This window comes from Ipomoea triloba, chromosome 3, assembly GCF_003576645.1.
Source record: "Ipomoea triloba cultivar NCNSP0323 chromosome 3, ASM357664v1".
NCBI lineage: Eukaryota > Viridiplantae > Streptophyta > Magnoliopsida > Solanales > Convolvulaceae > Ipomoea > Ipomoea triloba.
Window position 1 is genome coordinate 4,709,394 of NC_044918.1, and position 20,650 is coordinate 4,730,043.

The 20,650-nt window shown below is 32.0% G+C and overlaps 1 protein-coding gene and 1 pseudogene across 3 annotated transcripts; both read right to left on the reverse strand.

Annotated features, from left to right (window-relative positions):
* Positions 1-243: 243 nt before the first annotated feature.
* On the reverse strand, positions 244-5,796 carry LOC116013373 (serine/threonine-protein kinase STY17). Of its 3 annotated transcripts, none has more exons than XM_031253082.1 (16): positions 5,335-5,794; positions 5,028-5,142; positions 4,653-4,726; positions 4,364-4,483; positions 3,916-3,970; positions 3,614-3,724; positions 3,284-3,334; positions 2,705-2,871; positions 2,522-2,629; positions 2,181-2,254; positions 1,626-1,801; positions 1,241-1,336; positions 1,048-1,128; positions 903-956; positions 685-819; positions 244-569 (listed from the first exon to the last, which is right to left on the reverse strand). In XM_031253082.1, the coding sequence occupies exons 1-16, from the start codon at positions 5,529-5,531 to the stop codon at positions 489-491; spliced, it is 1,695 nt and encodes a 564-aa protein (XP_031108942.1). In that variant the 5' UTR covers positions 5,532-5,794; the 3' UTR covers positions 244-488. The 3 variants fall into 3 exon arrangements, with proteins under 3 accessions (XP_031108942.1, XP_031108944.1, XP_031108943.1); XM_031253084.1 differs by lacking the exon at positions 5,335-5,794 and adding an exon at positions 4,823-4,879 and having other exon boundaries at positions 5,028-5,113; XM_031253083.1 differs by lacking the exons at positions 244-569; positions 1,048-1,128 and having other exon boundaries at positions 740-819; positions 903-1,021; positions 5,335-5,796.
* Positions 5,797-17,516: 11,720 nt separating this feature from the next.
* Positions 17,517-20,074, reverse strand: LOC116014294 (annotated as a pseudogene).
* Positions 20,075-20,650: the final 576 nt, after the last annotated feature.

Here is a 20,650-nt window from a genome sequence, read left to right on the forward strand (position 1 = left end):
AATTTGAACGCAAATGAGATTAAAAATGAGTGAAAGTTTGGAAGTAAAAATTGAGAGAAAATTTATAAGTACATAGAAGTATTTTTCTATTAAGCATCCTTAGTCACATCAAAGGAGTAACTACTCTATAACAAGAGCGTTCGTTTCCCAAAAAAAAAGGAGCGTTCAAGCATTCTGATTTGTACATTGGTTTCAGTTTAAATCAGACAGATAGCGCCATTGGAAATGAGTAAAAACTAAAAAGAAGCAAACATTCAGTATGAAGATTAGCAAATTAGATGGTTGAGTTTAGTCATAAAGAGTATTCTGTTCGAAATTGCTGAATTTAGAGAGACCAGCTTATACAACGAATCAATTCACAAATAGAAAGACAAGAATTGTAAGCTGAAATTGGTGCATTCTATCATAATTTATATCCTAAATGGAAACACCGAAGTTGTGGCAGAAAAGCTGTACACTTAATAGTTGATTTTCCAATGCCAAAAAGCTCAGTGATGGCCCTTTCTAAAGGAATGGAAAAAGCTACCAATTGATTTCTCCTTGTGTTTTTCTTCTCCATCATCTCCAACCTGATTTTAGGACATAAAAAGAGTTCATGTCATTATTATAATATAAAAAGATAATAATTATTTTAAACTGCCCATACTAAACAAACAACAAGAATCTTTTGCATAAAGGGCATACCCCCTTGGCAATTCGCAGCAAAATCTCCAAAATCTCTGAAAACTCGGGTCTTTGATTTGGGTCTGGTTGCCAACATTTTTCGAGAAGTTCAACAAGCTTAGGATGTGTATCCTTGGGGACTGTTGGCCGTAGCCCCTGATAAACCATGTCAATTCAATTAAATGTTATGAAATATGAGGCTGCTTTATTCTTTGACTAATGATGGAAGTTTGGCTTACCTGTTGCACAACACCAAGGGCTGCTTGTAAAGGTGTTAGGAAGGCATATGGAATCTGCCCATTTGTATATACAACAGGAAGACAGGGTCAGTGATAGGGCAACAACAGGAACGACTTTTCTGTAACAAAATGCAACAAGACTTACTTCTCCAGTAAGAAGTTCCCACACAACTATTCCAAAGCTGAAAACATCAGCTTTGTGATCATATGGTTTGTGCTCAATTACCTTCCATTGGAGAAAAAACAAAACTTGGAGTCAACATAAAACAAATTGTATGCAGATACTTCATAAAAGTATCCACAAGGCAGTTGTCAATCTTTGTGATGAATTTGCATACCTCAGGAGCCATCCAACGATATGTTCCAGTTTCTGCAGTCATGACTCCAGTTTGAGCCTGCACTCTGGCAACCCCAAAATCAGCCACCTTGACAACCTGTTCAAGAGAGAGATTGGTGCTAATCAAAAGAGATGAACTCCCAAAGCAACTAAAGCTCAACAGAAAGTTAAGTGGGTGAGTAACCAAGTGTATCTGGCCAAGCTTAATTTCTTGCAAGGAACATATATACTTTGATGATTCTCATATTGGAATAAGGAAAAATAGAGTTAAATGATATTTACCATGCATAAACAAAATGAGATAATATCTTCATGAAGAAAAGGAACAGAATGCATGTACTAAGAGAAGTTTCTCCATTGTATTTTAGATAAACGCAGTGACTTACTCCATGCTCATCCATCAAAAGATTGGCAGTCTTCAAATCCCGGTGAATAATTTTATTTTGGTGAAGATAGCTCATTCCTTTGGAAACATCGATTGCAACCTTGAGCAGAGTAGGAAGCTTAAAATTCCCCTTTTGTTTGTGCAAGAAGCTGTACACACTTCCTCTAGACATGAACTCTGTTTTTACAACATTGGAGCAGGAGCAAATAAATCAACAGGTTAAAGAACTAACACCAGCTTCTAAATGCTGTAAGAACAGTTGAGAAATATGGGAACTAAAACTACGTTTCTGCAACTCCTCCAGTCCTCCAATACCCCATTTAGATGATACAACTAAAATCTATGTTTCACAAGAGCAGCATTGCAGACATTTCACAGGTTACAGAAAGAATCTGCAGTTTGAAATGGTGTAGGAGGATGCAAAAAAATGAGGCAACTGACCAGATTCTGTTTTAGAATCAGCAATTCAGCATCACTAAAATCAATAGCAGAAGCAATCTCCAGAAGTACTGTGTAAATATGTAGTTATAATAACTTTAAAGCTCAAACAAATTACCAGTCACAATGCACAGATTTGGTTGCCGTGTACATGCACCTATAAATTGGACAACATTTTTGTGCCGGATTTTCCTAAAAACCAAAAAAAAGAAAAAAAAAGAAAAAAAAGAAGAAGATAAAGTTAAAACAAGAAAATGTAGAAGAAGCACCAAAAGAGGAACTGGAGAAAATACTGGGTACTGAGAACATCAATTTAATTTAAACTACCAGGACAAGTTATACCAATCAACTTTGACATATATATCATAATTTGCCAATGAGTAGATGATAATCAAGCTTAGTAGCAGCAACATATTGACAGTCAGTAAAGAAAGACCTTGAACAAGCCATTTAACACACCTCATGATGAAGACTTCCTGAGAAAACTCTTTCAACATGTCCACATTCAAATGCTCTGCCTTAAGGACTTTAATGGCCACATCCTGACTACAATATGTGCCTTTATATCTGAAAAGGAGACATAAAGTGACCCTCTAAGAGTGTAAAAACAAATATATCAGGAGAATGAATTTTGGAACTTACAGATCTCCAAATGTACCAGATGCAACTTTGTTTTCAAATTTCAACAGGCGTGCATCAATTTCCCAGTCATCAGTTCCATCTGTAGGTATCTTTACACATTCGGAATTAGATTCTGGCGGTGTTTGGTTCTGATCATCAGTAGGAGTTGGGATGAGTTGTGGTTGCTCCTACAAAATATTGCCAGAAGAGTTATTTAGTGGCTCTTGTCCAGGAAAGATTTCCCAACATAACCTAACAGAACAGAAAAATATAGACCGTATAAATACACAAACGACCAAACAACTCTTTTCCTAAAGAGAATCCCATGTCAAAATAATATTGGAATCTAGAGAAATTGATCAGACCTTGTCGACAAATTAATCTAGAGGGAAGCCAACATAATGGGCAGCATTGCACTGAGTACTAAATAATTAAAACACATTATACTGAAGACATATAGTTATGTTCAATGAAAATCAGCAGGATTTGCCAGCTTCATATCACGGGAATGAACAGATGTATGTGAAGTCTGAATCACTACAGGAAGATATGAAATTCATTTACATTCTTTCAAATGTGACAAGCAAGAATAGAAGCTACCTTAGTCTTCAAAATTTCCTTTTGTATCTCACCCCTGAGCATCTCAGTTTCCTGGAAATTCAAATGACTGATTCAGTATAAAGTAAACACAAACCAAAATAAATGATGTTAATGTATGTTTAAAACCAATGTTGCACAAACTTTTCTAAATTTCATACCCCAAAGCTTTACATTATTTGGTCTATTTTACTCATGCAAATTAGAAGAAATATGCCTGGACAAAATGAGGCCTAATATATTTCAGCACGTATAAGATTTGCATCTGAATGCTTAGTATATATTTCTCTTGTCTAGCATCTATCTATCAAGAGTTAAAAGTTAAAACTATACCTCATAAGGCCATCCATCAACTACAAAGACATCTAGGGAGAAGCCATCAGTAGTAGAAAAGATATGGGCTTCTTCAATGTTGAGTCCAACCTCAGAAAGTATAGAAGTTAACTGCAAGAACGATGTGAAGACAAATTAAGCAATAAAAAGGATAAATTGAAAGAATCATGCAGTTGGAGTAATACCATGCCTAACATCAAAAACATTTAATCACATCAATCATTTTTAAGAATGTGAAAAGAAAAAATTATATATAGTTTAAGTTTTATGAAAATAGCAACTAGAGGAGGGTGAGAACACACCTGAGAGAGAAGCTTTGGCTTGTCCACAGTTGAAAAAGTGATCTCATGCATAGGCCTACGAAAATTAATTTTCAATATAAGGAGTATTTCAATTTATAAAGCATATCAATCAGAATAAACGAAAGTAGAAAATTCAAAAAGATTTTCACTGAAAAAGTGATCCAAAAAAAACTTTTAACTGGATAATTATTTTTCAATTTACATTTCTGGGCAATCAAAAGAGGAAAAAAAATTGCAATGACAAGGAGAGGGGAGATTAAGAATCTAAATGCTACTTGCAAAATATCATGCAAGCATAACAGGCACTTAATGTTCTTCGCGTGGATCTTCCTTTAATTATAATCAAAGCAAGCTAAACCATGCACAAGCAATGTTAAATTCACTTTCTAATTTAAGAGGCTTTTTTAACTCTCACAATTTTGCCAACTTGAACTGGAGTAGCATTTACCTGAGAGTCCCTGAAGTTGAATTGATATCACTTTCAGGATCATTATGATGATCATTGTTGTCATGGAGTTCAAGGGCTTGAAGATTAGGTGATGAACCAAACGTTGGAGGGGGGTGGAAACTGTGATGTTAGAGCAAAGATGAAATGAGAAAGAAACATAAATCAATTGTAGAGATAAGCAATATAATAAGCTGGAAGAGAAGGGTGGGGGAACTAAAACAACAAATTAAGACACAGAATTGAAAGCAGACAAAAAAATAACACAATAATACCAATAAAAAATATTTACCTTTGGGCTTCATCTTTCATTGCAGAAATCATTTTAATGGAATCTGCCGAACCTCCTTGGTGGATAGGATGAACCTAAAGTAGATTTAGAAGATAAATGAAAGTAAAGTAACTGATAAGGATGAAAAAATAACCAACCAGTAAGAGAATTTTTTTAACTGAGTTCCTTACATCCAGATAGTGTCTTGGTTATAGTATCATACTTCCATATCCCATCGAACATGATAACTAGATAAACATCATATTCAAAATTACAAATCACTGTATATCACCCTCTCTATTGTCTAAACGTTGTTCTCAATACAATTAAACAGTCACAGTGAACATAATAGACCATTGCACTATAGCAATAACTTATACAAGCCTGAGTAGGTACCTGCACAAGGCGGACTTCGAATGCGGGTCTGTTATCGGGGTCCTCAGCTAGATTCAGCAATCTTTTATGCATGAGCACATCTTCAGCTCTTTCAACATTCACATCCGATACATATCTGCATGCAACCAAAGTAAATCAACATAATCCGCCTAAATTCAATCCTAGAAGGGAAATCTGATAAAATTCGCAACGTTGTGCACCCCTAGCCGAATGCCGATACAAATAGAACAGGTAGAAAAGCGAGTATACATGTTCAAGTTTGTAAATGTTTGCCTAGATACAAAATCTAGGGTTTATGAAGTCAAACCTTGCAGGTAAGCGGCTGAAATGAAGCCAGAGCTGGTCCTCGAAGCCGGGGAGGTTGACGTCGTCGAGATTCAAATCGCGGAGCCGGCTGAGCACTTCGGAGAAGACTTCGAAGCGTTGCCTCTGCTGCCAGATGTGCTTCGGCGACGACGGCTCCATCGCGCGGCTGCCGCAGCTCTCGTTGTCATCGATCGCCATTTCCGAAACTTCCTTCCTTCGCAACCAACGCGAACCAAAAACAAACAAAAAAAAATAACAAAACCGATAAAGTCGCAGGCAGCGCACTATCAAATTCAAGCACGAGGGGAATAGAGGGAGGGATTTCGCCTTATAATTCAGATGGAGATTTTACTGGCGATAAGAAGATTTGATTTGATTTGATGGAAGAGGAAGCGAGGAGAATACATGAGAGGGTTGACGGTGGTGGTTTGGATATCTCACGAAGATTCCATTATTTCTGAAGCTGTGCGGCTTTTGTGAAGTGCACAATAGGTGGCGTGGCGGGCAAAGGGAAAGAAACCCGGGCCCACGCTTTTTTTTTTTTTTAAATAAAAATACAAATACAAATTAATGACTCGTGACTTATCCGCTAGTGATCCCAGTGGGAACTTGGAAAGTCGGAAGTGTTAACGCTGATGGATAACTATTGCCAGGTCACGGTAAATGAGACAACCACCACTCCTTTTTGCCTCAACCTATTGGTCGTCTGGTTTCACACACACAAAAATCTATGAAAATTGCCCCAAAAGTGGATCAGTAATATAACATAATTCTTGTATTTAATTTTATTTTATCGTATTTTATCAAATTCGTTATGTAAAATCTGATTTTCAAAAAAAAAATAAAAATTCAATCAATCTCATAACGAGTATTTAAAACAAAAATGCATAAACATAATCAGGTAATAGTACTAAGATTACATATAAAATAACTTCGTCGAACACAGTGGGTGGGACAGATGGTCTGAAGATTTTTTGATTAAGGAGGGTGAGTCTCATCTACTCAATCACACCATCTAGATTTTTTAGATTAAATTTTAAAATAAATAATAATAATTATTATTATTATCATCATCATCATTGTTGTTGTTGTTTATTATTTTAACAGTTGTTTTTGTTTTATTAATAATAATTTTTCAACACTCAAAATGTAAATTTGAACAAAAAATAAATAAACGTAAACATCTCAATAACCAACAATTATTATTAGGGTAATTAGACATTTAAAAAAGAAAATGCAACGAATTGATCCTAAAAAGCTAATCCATGTAACTTTTTTATATTTTACTTATTAACATCAGTAACCTAAGCCAAAACCCCAAAAAAGCTATTTACAAAATAAGCCAACAAATTTTTGATAGGCGGTTAGCAAAACATCCTTAATTTAATTTGATTTTTCTTGGACGTATTGATTATTAAAAAAAAAAAAAAACTAAAACATGTATAATTTTTTTTGAAAATAAACTCAGAGATTCTTATTAAATCAAATGCGAAATACAGAAAGGAGCAGAAGACATCCAAATAGCAGGACCAGGTTGAGAATGAGCAGCCCTAGCCACAGCGTGGGCAAGCTTATTCACTGATCTAGGAATAAAACCAATAGACACTACTTCAAAGTGTCGTTGTAAAACCTTACAATCACCAACAACGCATCCAGTATACGATAAATCCTCAGTAGACCTCTTAAATAGTTGACAAACCATTTGACAATCTGAGAAAACCTTAACCCTCAGCCAACTTCTATCCTTCGCCCATGACAAAGCCTCCTTTATTGCCATAGCTTCAGCCAAGTGAACATCCTTATGACAACGAAGAGAGCCATTCTTGGCAGCAACAAACTCACCACCACCATCTGTAACAACTATCCCATAATAAGCATGGTCAGAATTAGGAAATACAGCTGCATCAACAAAAACTTTTGCAACATGTATACATTGTGAGAGTTATATCCGAAGTTCCAAACATTTAAAATTTGGTATAAAAAATCAAACATTTGTATTTGGTGCTAAATATACATTTAAAACTTGAGAAATTAATATTAAATTATGTATTTTGTAAGAATTATAATTTTTGACCCACAGGAAAAAAAACCAATATAATAATTACTTTTTTTTTTATGTAGCTCATGGTATATATCGTCGAATACAGTAACTAACCCCTAATTACTTTTAGGGTTTAAGACACTATAATTAGGTATAATTGTCACAAAACACATAAGTTTGATTTTATTTTATTTTTTTTACTAATTCAAAAGGTTTAAATATACTTATCATACAATGTATAAATATTTGAATTTACTAATAAAATTATTTTTTGGGTGATAGGAGAAAACATGCCGTCACTATCAAATGTGAGACGTAATACATCGCAAATCACATATGAGAGATGCAATTGCACTAAAAAAAAAATTATGTACAACAAATTTGACCAAGAAAATATCAACAAAAATTAAACTTATAACATTCTAGTACGATGGTTGTGTCTCATCCGCTCCGGTGACTCTGCCACCCTTCTCAGGTCAATAAACTTTTTTTTTTCTTTTTTTATGGCAGTGGGTTAGTAGCTGTCCTGGGCCATGAAACGCATGTTACGTGTAGAGAGAGATGATGCTCCGTGGTGGTGAAGAAATGTGTTACACCTTACAAATGTACGATTCTGTCACTATCCTAGCTCCAATTATGGATTAAGCTTTTAATGATCCATTCCCATATCATTGCTTATAAACTCTATTAAAATAATGCTAATAAAGATATACATTTCAAAAAAAATAATGCTAATAAAGATATACATTTTACTTTAAATGATGATATACACTTTAATTTTATTCGACAAAATTATCTCTACTATATATTGTTACACAAAACTAACATTACACCATTATAACTCAGTTAATATTTAATTCTAACATTGACGACTCAATTATTATTATCATATACATATACTTATCATATCCCTTTCCTATTCTTTTATTATCATTTTATTAAAATTATTATATAATTAATTTAATTGTAGAATATATTTTAGTTAATTTTTTATTAATTGTAAATCATATATGTTTGTGTATTTTATACATATATTATTTGTGTATATATACCAATATATGTGAATACTAGCTTAGCTTAGTATTATAGATATTATATTTATTTATGTATATATTGCAAAAATAGATATTAAAATTTATCAAAATTGTTTACATTATTATTAAACAAAATATAAAATCTCTCTCTCTCTCTTTTATTTTTATTTATATTTTTCAAATACTATTATTAAAATTTACTACATTAAGGACATGTAAAATATAATTTAAACTAAAATTTTAATTACTTTTATTTATCAATATTTTAATATTGGACATGAATTTTCGTGCATAACGTATACAAAATGTGTGTATGTGTGTATATATATAACCAAGTGCAATGAATATGTATAATTCACATCAAAATTGGCTTTCTCCTAATGCCAATGCAAAACACGAGTTGTATGTCCTCTCTAAAGTATGAAGTAAATTATTGCTCACATTGGATGGCTATTATAATTACAAACGTGATTCTTTATGGTTTCTATATCTTTGACACTTTTCCAACAGGCATCATATTCAAGATTTAGGGTGTATTTGGTTCGCACATGGGAATTAGAATCGGTATGGGTATCAAAATACTTGGTAAGGGTAATGGATTTTGGTGAAAGTATTTTGCATGTTTGGTAGTATGATAGAATGAGAATGATTATTAATAGTTGGGGAAGAAATGAGGAAGGGAAATGAAATATTTATTTCATTAGGGTATGAGTTTTTCAATTAATGGGGTATTCCAAAACCATAGTAGTATCCTAAAAACCTATCAACCAAACGATAACAATCATTTTGATACCCGGCCATACCTTATGCCTAAACCCACTAACCAAACACACCCTTAATTTTTGCATTTTCGATTAGTATGACTTGGGTTAGTTAGACATATTTATTGCCATTTGTATATATTTCCAATATGAAAAATTTTCAGGCCAATGAATTTGTGGTCTAGTGGCACAAGGTAATTCTCTTAAATGGGAGGTCAAACCATTCTTTGTGCTTCAATAGGTTAATACTATATTGTAACAGAGTTAGTAGTACTAAAAAAAGATCAAATAAATCCACATACTATGTGCACTGGAAGACAAAAAATGCGCACTTGAGACACAAAGATGTGAAACAATTATTGAAAAATTAAATTTAATATAGGATCTTCAACACAAATCATAAACAATCATAAATAATAAACAAACAAATTGATCTTAAAAAAAAAAAAGTTCGTCATAGGGTTTAGGGTTTTCAAAATTAATTGATCTTTAAAAAAAAAAGGTCGCCATCTATAATGTTAAAAAAAAAAAAATGCTCGACTCAATCTACGGATTATGTGCATCCACTGGGACTCGAACTCACCCTTTACATATATGAGTATAACTGGGTGTCACTAGACCACAAGGTTTTGGCCATGATCATATATATATATATATATATATATATATATATATAGAGGATTTCTCAATCCATATATTTAGCCCATGGTTTCTTGAACCGACATTATAGGATATGGTCAAGCCGGCAATCAAGATGCTGAGGTGGAATCCACGTGGACATATGCAAATTGCAAAAGAGCTAGACAGTTTGGCAGGCCAATACGACTTTGCAAACTCACAATTAAAATAGAATATCTTAGATTAACGGGAGACCGACCACATGGGCTGCCCCGACGATGATACTCATCTTATGCGGAAAACCGTATGTGGCACGCTGAAACTACGGTACAAAATTAGTGTTATTGGATCACTAAACACGTGTTATTAGTAGTAATACGATCCAAAATTAGTAATTACACTCGTAAACATCATTACTGACGTCAGCTTCGCTATTATTTATGGAGATTAACTAATGACAATGGGATAATAATAATGCACTTCTTAAGTCGGTGAGCAAGACAACGTTTTGACATCTTCCCATCTAATTTGAATATCCTTTGCATTGTTCCTTTAATTTATGCTTAATTATTTTAAATTTTGTTTTAAAAGGAATCGATGTAATTAACATGTGAGCGCGCGCATATATACACATTTCATCTTTGATTATATTTATTCTTTTAAAATTAAAAATAAATGTTTGCTATTTTTTTCTAATAACAACTAGGAATATAAACATTTTTTGAGTCTTCTAAATTGAACTTTGAACTATTCTGAATATTCATCGCATTGTTCGTATATTTTAAATTTTGTTTGGAGGGCCACATATTTATCTTTCTGTGTGATGTAATATGCATGCACACAAGCACATATATAAGCTCTTTTTTCTTTTTTGTTTTTCTTTTAATCCATTTTTTGGGTTTATATTTAGTGTCTTGAAAGAAAGAAAAAAACTCCATCATATTTGTTTACATTGAATATCTAAAATTATAATAAATACTTTTTTTTTATATGCGTAATGTACGAAAATAAATGTTTAATTTTAGTACTCAATATTAAAATTATAGTTACAAAATATTTTTGTTAAAAAATAATATTATATATACCTTTTTAAAAAAATCATAAAATTCATAGTAACAAAATTCATATTATTATAAAAAGTATAGTTGGTAATTTGGAATACAACTATGGTATCTAAAAAAAACTTATAGAGTGAATATGAGTTAGCACACTGATTTGTGTACGTATTTCTATGGTTATTGAGTTCTACATTACACTATAAATATTGTACTATTATTTTTGTCTGATAAAATTACCTATTAGCTAGAACAATCACATTTGTGATTTTTTGATGGATTTTTACAGAGAAAAAAAAAATAGAGAGTGGCTTTTTAACAAATGAGGATGGGGTTCTTTTATGAATTTTTTATTACTGCAAGTTTAAGTTTTTTGTGTGCCCTTTTTTTTTTGTTAAATTGACGCACAGATCGCGCGTCTGGCGCATTGCTGCGCCCCGAGTCTATGACCTTTTAAAAAGAACTTTTAGCTTTTTTTCCCCCTTTTTTTCTTCACTCCCTCCATTCTCCTAGTTGGCATGATAAAAACTCCAAAAAAAGCATAACTAATGAGGTTGCTCTTACATCATTAAAGTTTTGTTAGTGTATATTAAATGTTACTGTAGTTAAAAAAATTAAAAGGATAAAAATAATAGAGTTTTTAGTATTTGTGGGATGGCGCGACAACATCCCACTTCTCACATCATCCCGGCAATTTTTTTTAATTATATATATATATATATATATATATATATATATATATATATATATATATATATATATATATACACACACACACACACACACACACATATATACACACACACACAAACTTTTTATTTGATATAACCATACATAGTCAATTGTTAATAATATGCAATCAAAATATTTATAGTTTGTTTTATATACTCAGCTCAATGAAAACAAATATTACTCACTCCATTTCATTTTATGTGCCGATCAAGTTCAATTAACCTGGCGAAATTAAAATTATTTATTATTTCAATCTTTTGTAATGTTTAGTATATATAGTATTAGTAAATAAATTTTATATATTAGGAAACAATACTAAAATTAATATTAAATACAAATATTTTGAATTAAAAAATTAGGAAAAAAAATGAAGAAAAATAGATGAATAATTAATAAACATGATGAGGACATGGGGATTTTTTTAATAAAGAAATTGTCAAACACACCATTATATTGAACTTTGTAGGAATTGGAAAACCATTCAATCGAATTCTTTTTTACCACTAACCATCAAGTTATTGGTAAAAATTTGATGACATGATTTTTCTTTAATTTATCAATTAAAATGTCATTTTTCCGGCAAGAAAAGACGACTACCATGATGGCCGCGCTGGTCGCCTTCTTCGGATTAACGAAAAAGGTGATTAGTGGTCTTCTTCTTCATGTCAACAAAGAGGGTTTTATCGTACCAATCACCTGCATGCATATGTGATTTGTTATTTTATCCAAGTAATGACGCATCAACCGCCAAGTTGGTGTTTACCGAAGTTTACTGGAAGTTAATTGCTTGTAAGATTTGGATGCACTAAAATAACTAGTTGATGCGTTTAGTTGTAATTTTTAAACGTTCAAAAGCCTAATTATTTTTTCTTATAAAGTTTATGACCATTACTTATTTAAAGACAAATAAATATAAACAAAGACAAAGCTTATATATGCATGCATGCATATTACATCACACAAAAGGATAACTAATTAACTATGTACCCCTCCAAAACAAAATTTAAAATATACGAATAATGCGATGGATATCCAAATTAGATAAGAATAAGCTAAGTCAAACATATTTATATATTTAGTTGTTGATATACAAAAATAGCAATAATGGTTTTTAATTTCAAGAGAAAACACATAACAAATAGCATGTGTGCGCTCACGTCGTCTTACTTACAGCGCACAAAAGGATAACTATTACTCTTAAACAAATGTTAAAATATGCATAAATTAAAGGAATAATACGAAATATATTCAAATTAGTTGGGAAGAGCTACAAATGTTATTTTGGCCACCGACTAAATCAGGATACTGTTATCCATTGTCATTAGTTACGCTAACCTTATCCCAATAGATTATATTTTTATATCATTATATTTGAAATTCACTCATTATTTTCTCTATATTTTTACAATTCCAACACATTTTTAAAAAATGAATTTTACTTACAGCACTTTAAAAATTTTACAAAAATTGGTGTAAAATCGTCTCACGAATCTTTATCCGTAAAATAGATCGGGTTAAGATGAAATGTAATACTTATACTAATAAATACAATATTAAATCATAAGTAAAGTATTACATGTCATCTTGACTCGACGCGTCTCACACAAGTGTAACTAAATATTTTTTTTTAAATGTATACAATAATTATATTCTGATACAACTTTTTTGAACACTTATTATTTATCTACAAAAATTATTTGAAAGAGGGTCTAAATTAAGATGTCTAAGTTTTAGCGGCCACCGGGCCAGATACTGTTTTCCGCATACGGCATACGATGAGTATCATCGTCGGGCTGAGGGCTGACCATGTGGTCTCCCATTAATATTTGCTCATATTATGATATTCTATTTTAATTTTTAAATCCACTATCGAATATTATAAATTTCTTTTTTTAATTGTGAGTTTGCAAAGTCGTATTGGCCTGCGAAAGTGCCTAGCAGCCTAGCTCTTTGGATGCATGCATGTTGATTCCGCTAGACAATAATTAAGTAAAAGACTAATAATAACTTATTTTAAGTTTAACTCCAATATGATAACTTAACTTACAACTTAAGATATTTATTAAAATATTAAAATAATAAATAAAACGTTAAAATGTGATCCCATTAATAATGTAAAAATTAAATCACATACTAGCTACTAAAACCACAAAGATAAAATATATAATTAAAATCATATACTTCTAAATAATATAAATTAATCAGTATTGAAAATACTAATTAATTTTTGAGTTTTTTCACTTTTGACCCTACGAATATTGGACCATTTTCACATTTAGTCCCCGATTATTAAAACTTTTCATAATTGGTCACATAATTTTTAAAACATTGTCACATTTGGTCTTATGAATTTTAAAACCTTGTCACATTTGGTCATCCGGCATAATTTATAGTCATCGCGGATCAAATTTATATTTCTATATTATTGAACATGAGTGCATAATAGTCAAGTGGCTTATATTGAATGACAAAGTTGTCATTTTCTATGACATTTTTCAACTAAAAAATTAAATTTTGGTTACTTCTAATCGTAAATTAGGTCAGAGGACCAAATGTGACAAAGTTTTAAAAGTCAATTGGGTCAGAGGACCAAATGCGACAAAGTTTTAAAAGTCATGGGACGAAATACAATATAAAATTTAACATGGACTTTGGTCGATTAATTAGAATCACGCATGGACATTGATGAAACGGCACACTTAATTTACAGTATATATTTAAGGCATATGAGAAATTATGCCTATTATCATTGTCTTTTGGGGAAATGAAGTTTTGGTTTTGTTTTTGAAGATCGATGCAATGCGCCAAGGCACTAAAATTGCAGTGAAGCACACCAAGGGACTAGATCAAATCAAGAATTCATTTCTGGCGAAAGTGGCAACAAGAGGAAGCTTGGATCACGCCAATTGATATGGTTTTGTGTTGCAAAAACTATGCCTAGGCACTATCCAGTGAGAGTATTTCCCTCTAAAATTGTTATTATTACATAAGTTAATCCAACGTTTCTACCATAAGTCATTGTTATGAATTTTTGAAATATTTACATTTATGAAAAAATTTGATAATCTTACATTGATATACGCCAGGATATCGAATGACACTTCGATAAATTCTAAAACACTAATTTGAAATTACACATTGTGCATTGGACTATTCGCGCAATATATGTGTGATAACTAGTTACTTATTATATTTTACGAATATGTTGTTAGAATAATAGAAATAGATATATGAAGAATTTAACTATCAAATTTATGTGAAATTATAGTAATTTTTATTTATTTATTTTGATAATGTAATTAATACTAATTATACAATTTTTCTTTTTTAACATTAGACATTTATTTAGTTGCGTAACCTACTTTATCTAACAAGTATAATAACTATAAAAGTAATAAAACTACACCACGAAACTATTAGATAAGAATATTCATATATTGTTGTCAGATAATGTTTTAAGTTTTAACTCCAATCTAACAGCCTAACTTACACCTTAAGATATTTAATTTATTAAAATATTAATGTAATTGTAAACACAAAACTTTGAATTTGTATTGGAAATTTGAAGTATCAGTGGCAAATATTATATATATATATATATATATATATATATATATATATATATATATATATTGTGCACAGTAAACAAAGGTCTAAGCATCTGTGTTCATATGAGTTATCATGATTTACAATCCTTTCAAATGCTTTGTCGGGCCGAAATTTGAGGTCCTTGGGGTTAGAGATTTAACCTCTTGAAAAGAAAAATATATATCAAATATAATTAGGTACACTATCAATCTGAAAATAAAAAGTCTTGTAGTTCTCAAATGGCTAGCTTACTCCTCAACACGATATTCAAGATAATGTTTTGATAGAATTTAGACAAAGGTTATGAAATTGTTGAGATATATCATATATGTTATGATCATGTTTTAAGTTTAACTCCAATGTAATAACCAAAGACTCCAGAATAAGGTAACTATTTAGATTGGTTAAAATAGGAATACTCCAAGTATTTTTAAATTCTTTGGTATTATCTTCAAATTAAATATTAAATATTTAAAATAATATAAAATTTTATACAATGTGTATCGAGTCGCTATTACGTCCATGTTCATAATATGTGTATCAAGCCACTATTATGTCCAGATTCATAATATTGCATATACTTAATTAAAATCTTGAACTTCAAGATGGGTATATTCAATCACAACCGATTTTCAAGATGGGTTAACTCATAATATGAAAGTCCTTGCATAACAACGACTTTCAAATTGCTTGATCTTCAAGATGGGTATATTCAATCACAACACATTTATCATTTACGATCCTCTAATTAAAACTCTAAGCTTAGTTAGCCCACTGCCCAGTGCCCACTAATCACCAAGCCCAGGTTACTTCCATCAAACTTTTAGTAATCAATAAATCTTAATCAACCCATTAATTAAACAATCATTATGGGAGGTCATGAGATCGAGTCTCAGTATAGGTGATATTAACTCTTTGTACTTTAATAGGTTGAGAAAGTACGATGAACAGATACTACAATGTAATAATTAGAATTAATTGTATAAAAGTACTTAAAGCACATTATTTTATATATAGTATCAAATAATGTACCTTCAGTATAAAAATTATGTACTTTTAATATATGAAACCATACAACCGTTGTTGTCGGACTAGTAACATAATGTTCATTTTTATACATCAAATGATATTTATTGAAAGTTGATTCTTAGTGTACTAAAAGTCCAATATTTGGTATCCTATCTAAAAATGAGTTTTTAATATATTAATCATTAACATTTTGTTGTGAATTAGGGTGTATCCTCATGTGAATCTTGTGTAATGGTACGCTCAAAATCATACAGAGAGAAAGAGAGAAAAAAAATAAAATGAACTTACAAACTTAGAAATCACTTATATTAGATAACCGTTGATATATATACATATACAAAATGAGAAAAATTGTATCGTAAAGTGATACCATAAAAATAGGATAATGACCATAAAACACATGTATCTTACTATATTCATGCTTCAATTCATTGAAAACCTTGTTAGAAAAATTCAGTGGGAAAAACCTAGTCAAGGAAAAGAGTACACATGTATAATCATGTGTTACACCGGTGTCTCGGTTAAAAACTTTAGACTATGAAAACCCAGAGAAAAAAAAAAAAAAAAACTTAGCATAATCTTAGGGATTGCATGATCTTCAAGATTATAATGGTCTTTTGGACTGCTTGTCCATGCACCTAGAGGTTGTTGCTCTCCGGAAGACAAAAACATTTCAAGCCCAAGCATCAAAATTTTGTGAACATATTTTTCACACGTAAATGTAGGCATAGGCTTAGTGAACGAATCTACTTGATTGTCACTAGTGAACATTTTGTATAATAATCTCGTGACTCTTATAGAAATCACATGGATTGAATATTAACGCTATATGTATTTTGTCAAATTAAATATTATTAAACACACTCATTTACCATTTGTGCAACACAAACCTTATTATCTTCATATAGAACAGTGGAGTAAATTAAACAAAGCACAGTAAGTTGGACTTAAACATCATGAGGATTAAATAAAATAGTCAGGACCATAGAGAATATATTATGTACGCATACCTATACACCATGCATATAATACGCAGCTAGTGGCAAACACATTTTGTTAATAAACAAAATTATATTGCGTCACAACTATACTTATTTGATAGGAAAGGTTGTTTATGTATCATTCAAAAATCAAGAAAAAATATTCTTTTTTTTATTTTATTTTAATAGAAATTTCATTTACAGCTCATTACAGCAAATCTTTGATTAATAATTGGATGAGTATACTAATCCACCTAATCTTAACAAAATAAAATTTCATAACTTATTCTGAATTAATTGATTGACTAATTGAACATAGCCTAAGCTAAGAAAATGGTAAACTTATTACCAAAAAGTGTTGTTAATTTATGACAAAAGAATTACACTAAAATTTGTATTATTTAACATGTAATAGGCTAGCTAGTCTCACGAGTTATGACTTTAGCTTATGTGCATGTATCTAATAATCATACTATCATGATTGAAAAAATAGCTAGGCGCTCTTAGGATGTCTGGGGAACACCTACTAGGGATCCGTTCTGCACAATAGACAAGAACCGTGCCTCAAAAGCCATGGATCGATGCATGGAAGGTGAAGCATGTGGTGGCACGCGAGATTTTCAGCAGTGTTGAAAGCCCTGAACGGGTAGAAATGGTAATATCGAAATAATTTTAGTTAAAACTAACGAAACAGATCATTCAATAGAGACTCTCTCCCCTGAAGCATCCACATTGTTGTCGCTGCTGATTACAATCTTCGGAATCCTTTCAACTGAATCCCCCAGCAAGCCCTTCGCCCCACCTGTGTTGAAGAAGTTAGACGCCTCTTCATATGCGGTTTCAACACCTCCCATCTGATCAGCAACACAAGAACGTTTTAGTAAATGGAAGCAAAATTATATATAGTTTCCACCTAAAGTCTATCTACACACCCTAGGCATGCATCATCACTATGGTGATACATACAATGATAAACTCATACCTGTCTCTGCATTACACTCAGAATTGCAGGACCAAGACGCTCACGAACAAGTCTACCGCTTAACAGGCTTGCAATCACATCAATCTGTACAGTTTCAAATCATTCAATGGCTCCGAATAAAACTACCCAACAGCTTTGAAACGCAACAAACAGATGCAAAGTTTGCTCAAATTAGCGTTACATAAGAGTACAGTTTAGCCATCGATCCAAAACGTCTACAAGCTGATAATTGGATTACACATTTATGTTTATATATTATACCAAATTGAAGCATGTGTTCCGTCTCAACTAAAAATCTAAGCTGATAGTTGAATTGCACATTTATGTTTATATATTTATGCTCAACAATCACAACCAGAACTATGAAGTTGTGTTTTCTTACCAAGAACTGGAGACACCCAATCAAAGATTCATCTGACAGTGATGAATCGGAGACCTCGAGAGAGAAAACAACTCCAGTGATAGCGCCAACTGCAGCGCCTCTAATAAAGCCGCTCTCCGTCTCTTTGCCTATCAGAGCTCCAGTCTTTGCTCCTAACAAGATTCCAACTGCCAGAACAAACTCAATTCCTTGATTAGTAACAGCCATGAATATTCAAAGCAGTTTCTGATATATGAAAAGGAATGCCCCTCTTCACATATGAAAATTTTAACACACAACCATCCACATAATAGAGATAAATGTAGTGGAACCAAGCCTTTCTGCTTTAAGGCAAAGGATGCCTCTCCACATAAGAAATTTCAACCCACGGAGCAACCCTAGCCACTTTGGTCGGACTGCTCCAAGTTCAAATCTTAATGGGCAGGTAATTGTCCCTTCGTTAGTTTGAACTGATCACTTATAGACAATTTTAGTCCTTTGCCCACTAAAATTATAAGGCAAGTAAAATGTTTATCTATAGACAACCTCTGAACAATGGTTGTGAATTTTCCTAGTCACCCAAACAACATTTCAACACACAATAATCCACGTAATAAGGAAAAAAAGATTCTTCCTTGTTTGGTTAAAAGGCCTCACAATTGGAAGGGTAAAAGACTCAAATAGGATGAAAGTAAAAGGCCCACAATTAAAATAAGACATTTCAAAAATTGATACAAAAATGTGAAAAATATGTGTTTAGTGTGACCTGATCAAAACACAAACTCAAGTACGACTTGCCCCACTTGTAATTTTTTTATTATTATTATTTTTTTTTAACTTCTTCAGCAACCAAACTGGTAGCTTTCTTCGAAAAGGTAATCAATTTGGCCGCTGACATCTCCTTCGCACTAAAGTAGCCGGCTACCAAATTGGTCGCCGGTTTCTCCAACGCGGGAGAAGTCTAGTGCGAAGGAGAAGCCAGAGACCAGCCGACTTCTCGACGAATGGAAGAAGCCAGTGTAATAAAAAGAATCTCACATATGTTTGTGTTTGACCTGGCACAAACCACATTTAAAAAAGTATTTTTTTTTTTACATGTTTATACCAATTTTTGAAATGTCTTATTTTTGTCCATGATTTCTGTCTTAGTCGTGTGTTTTACCCCAATTGAAACCCATCCATCCTGAATCAAATATGGAGTTTCAAGAACAAAAATTCAATTCATAATCAAAGCAAACAAAATCCAAACACCCAGATCACAGATTGAGAATATGCAACCCCTAATCATAAACAAATCAAGAATTCTGAGCAATCGAATCGCCAAAATAAAACCGCAAAACATACCCAAAACAAAGAAGAAGGTGAAAATGGCGGAGAAGACATTGCCAATGACGGTAGAGACGGCAAGCGTGAAGAATTCCTTGGCCCTATCAGCCAAATTCCCAAAAGAAAGAGAAGCAAACGCAGGAGAAAAAGGCAAAACACGATATAGGTATGTGTAAAAGTCCATAGAATCTCTTCCTCTTCCTCTCCCTATTTCCCTACAATTCAAGAACTGCCCTCTGGATATGAACACAAACAAATTCAATGCTCCGACAAAACATCATTGTACGCACATCTATACAACTGGGGACAGTGCTTTCCGTACTGTCGAATAGATTTAACATTAAATATGTAAAAATACACCATATAGTGTTAAAAAATGTACCACCATAAAATGGTCCAATGCACCACACATGCACCAAAATATACACCACATCACAGTATCCTAATGGTATATTTTAAAACACTTTGTGATGACCTGACCCTACACACACACACACACATATATATATATATATATATCATTAAAATTTAAAAAAAAAATATCATCCAATATTTTTTTTGTATAATAATGACGCACAAATATAATAACCGCATGTATATGAGTGAAGGGCTGAGATGATGAGAATGATGATTATAACCATGAGGGGTCAAAGCCTTCTTCTCATCTCTTACTGATGAGAGAGAGAGAGAGAGAAATTAAGGAGAAGGTGGGAGTTTGGTGAGAGGGTGGCAATAATATATATATATATATATATATATATATATATATATATATATATATATATATATATATATATATATATATATATA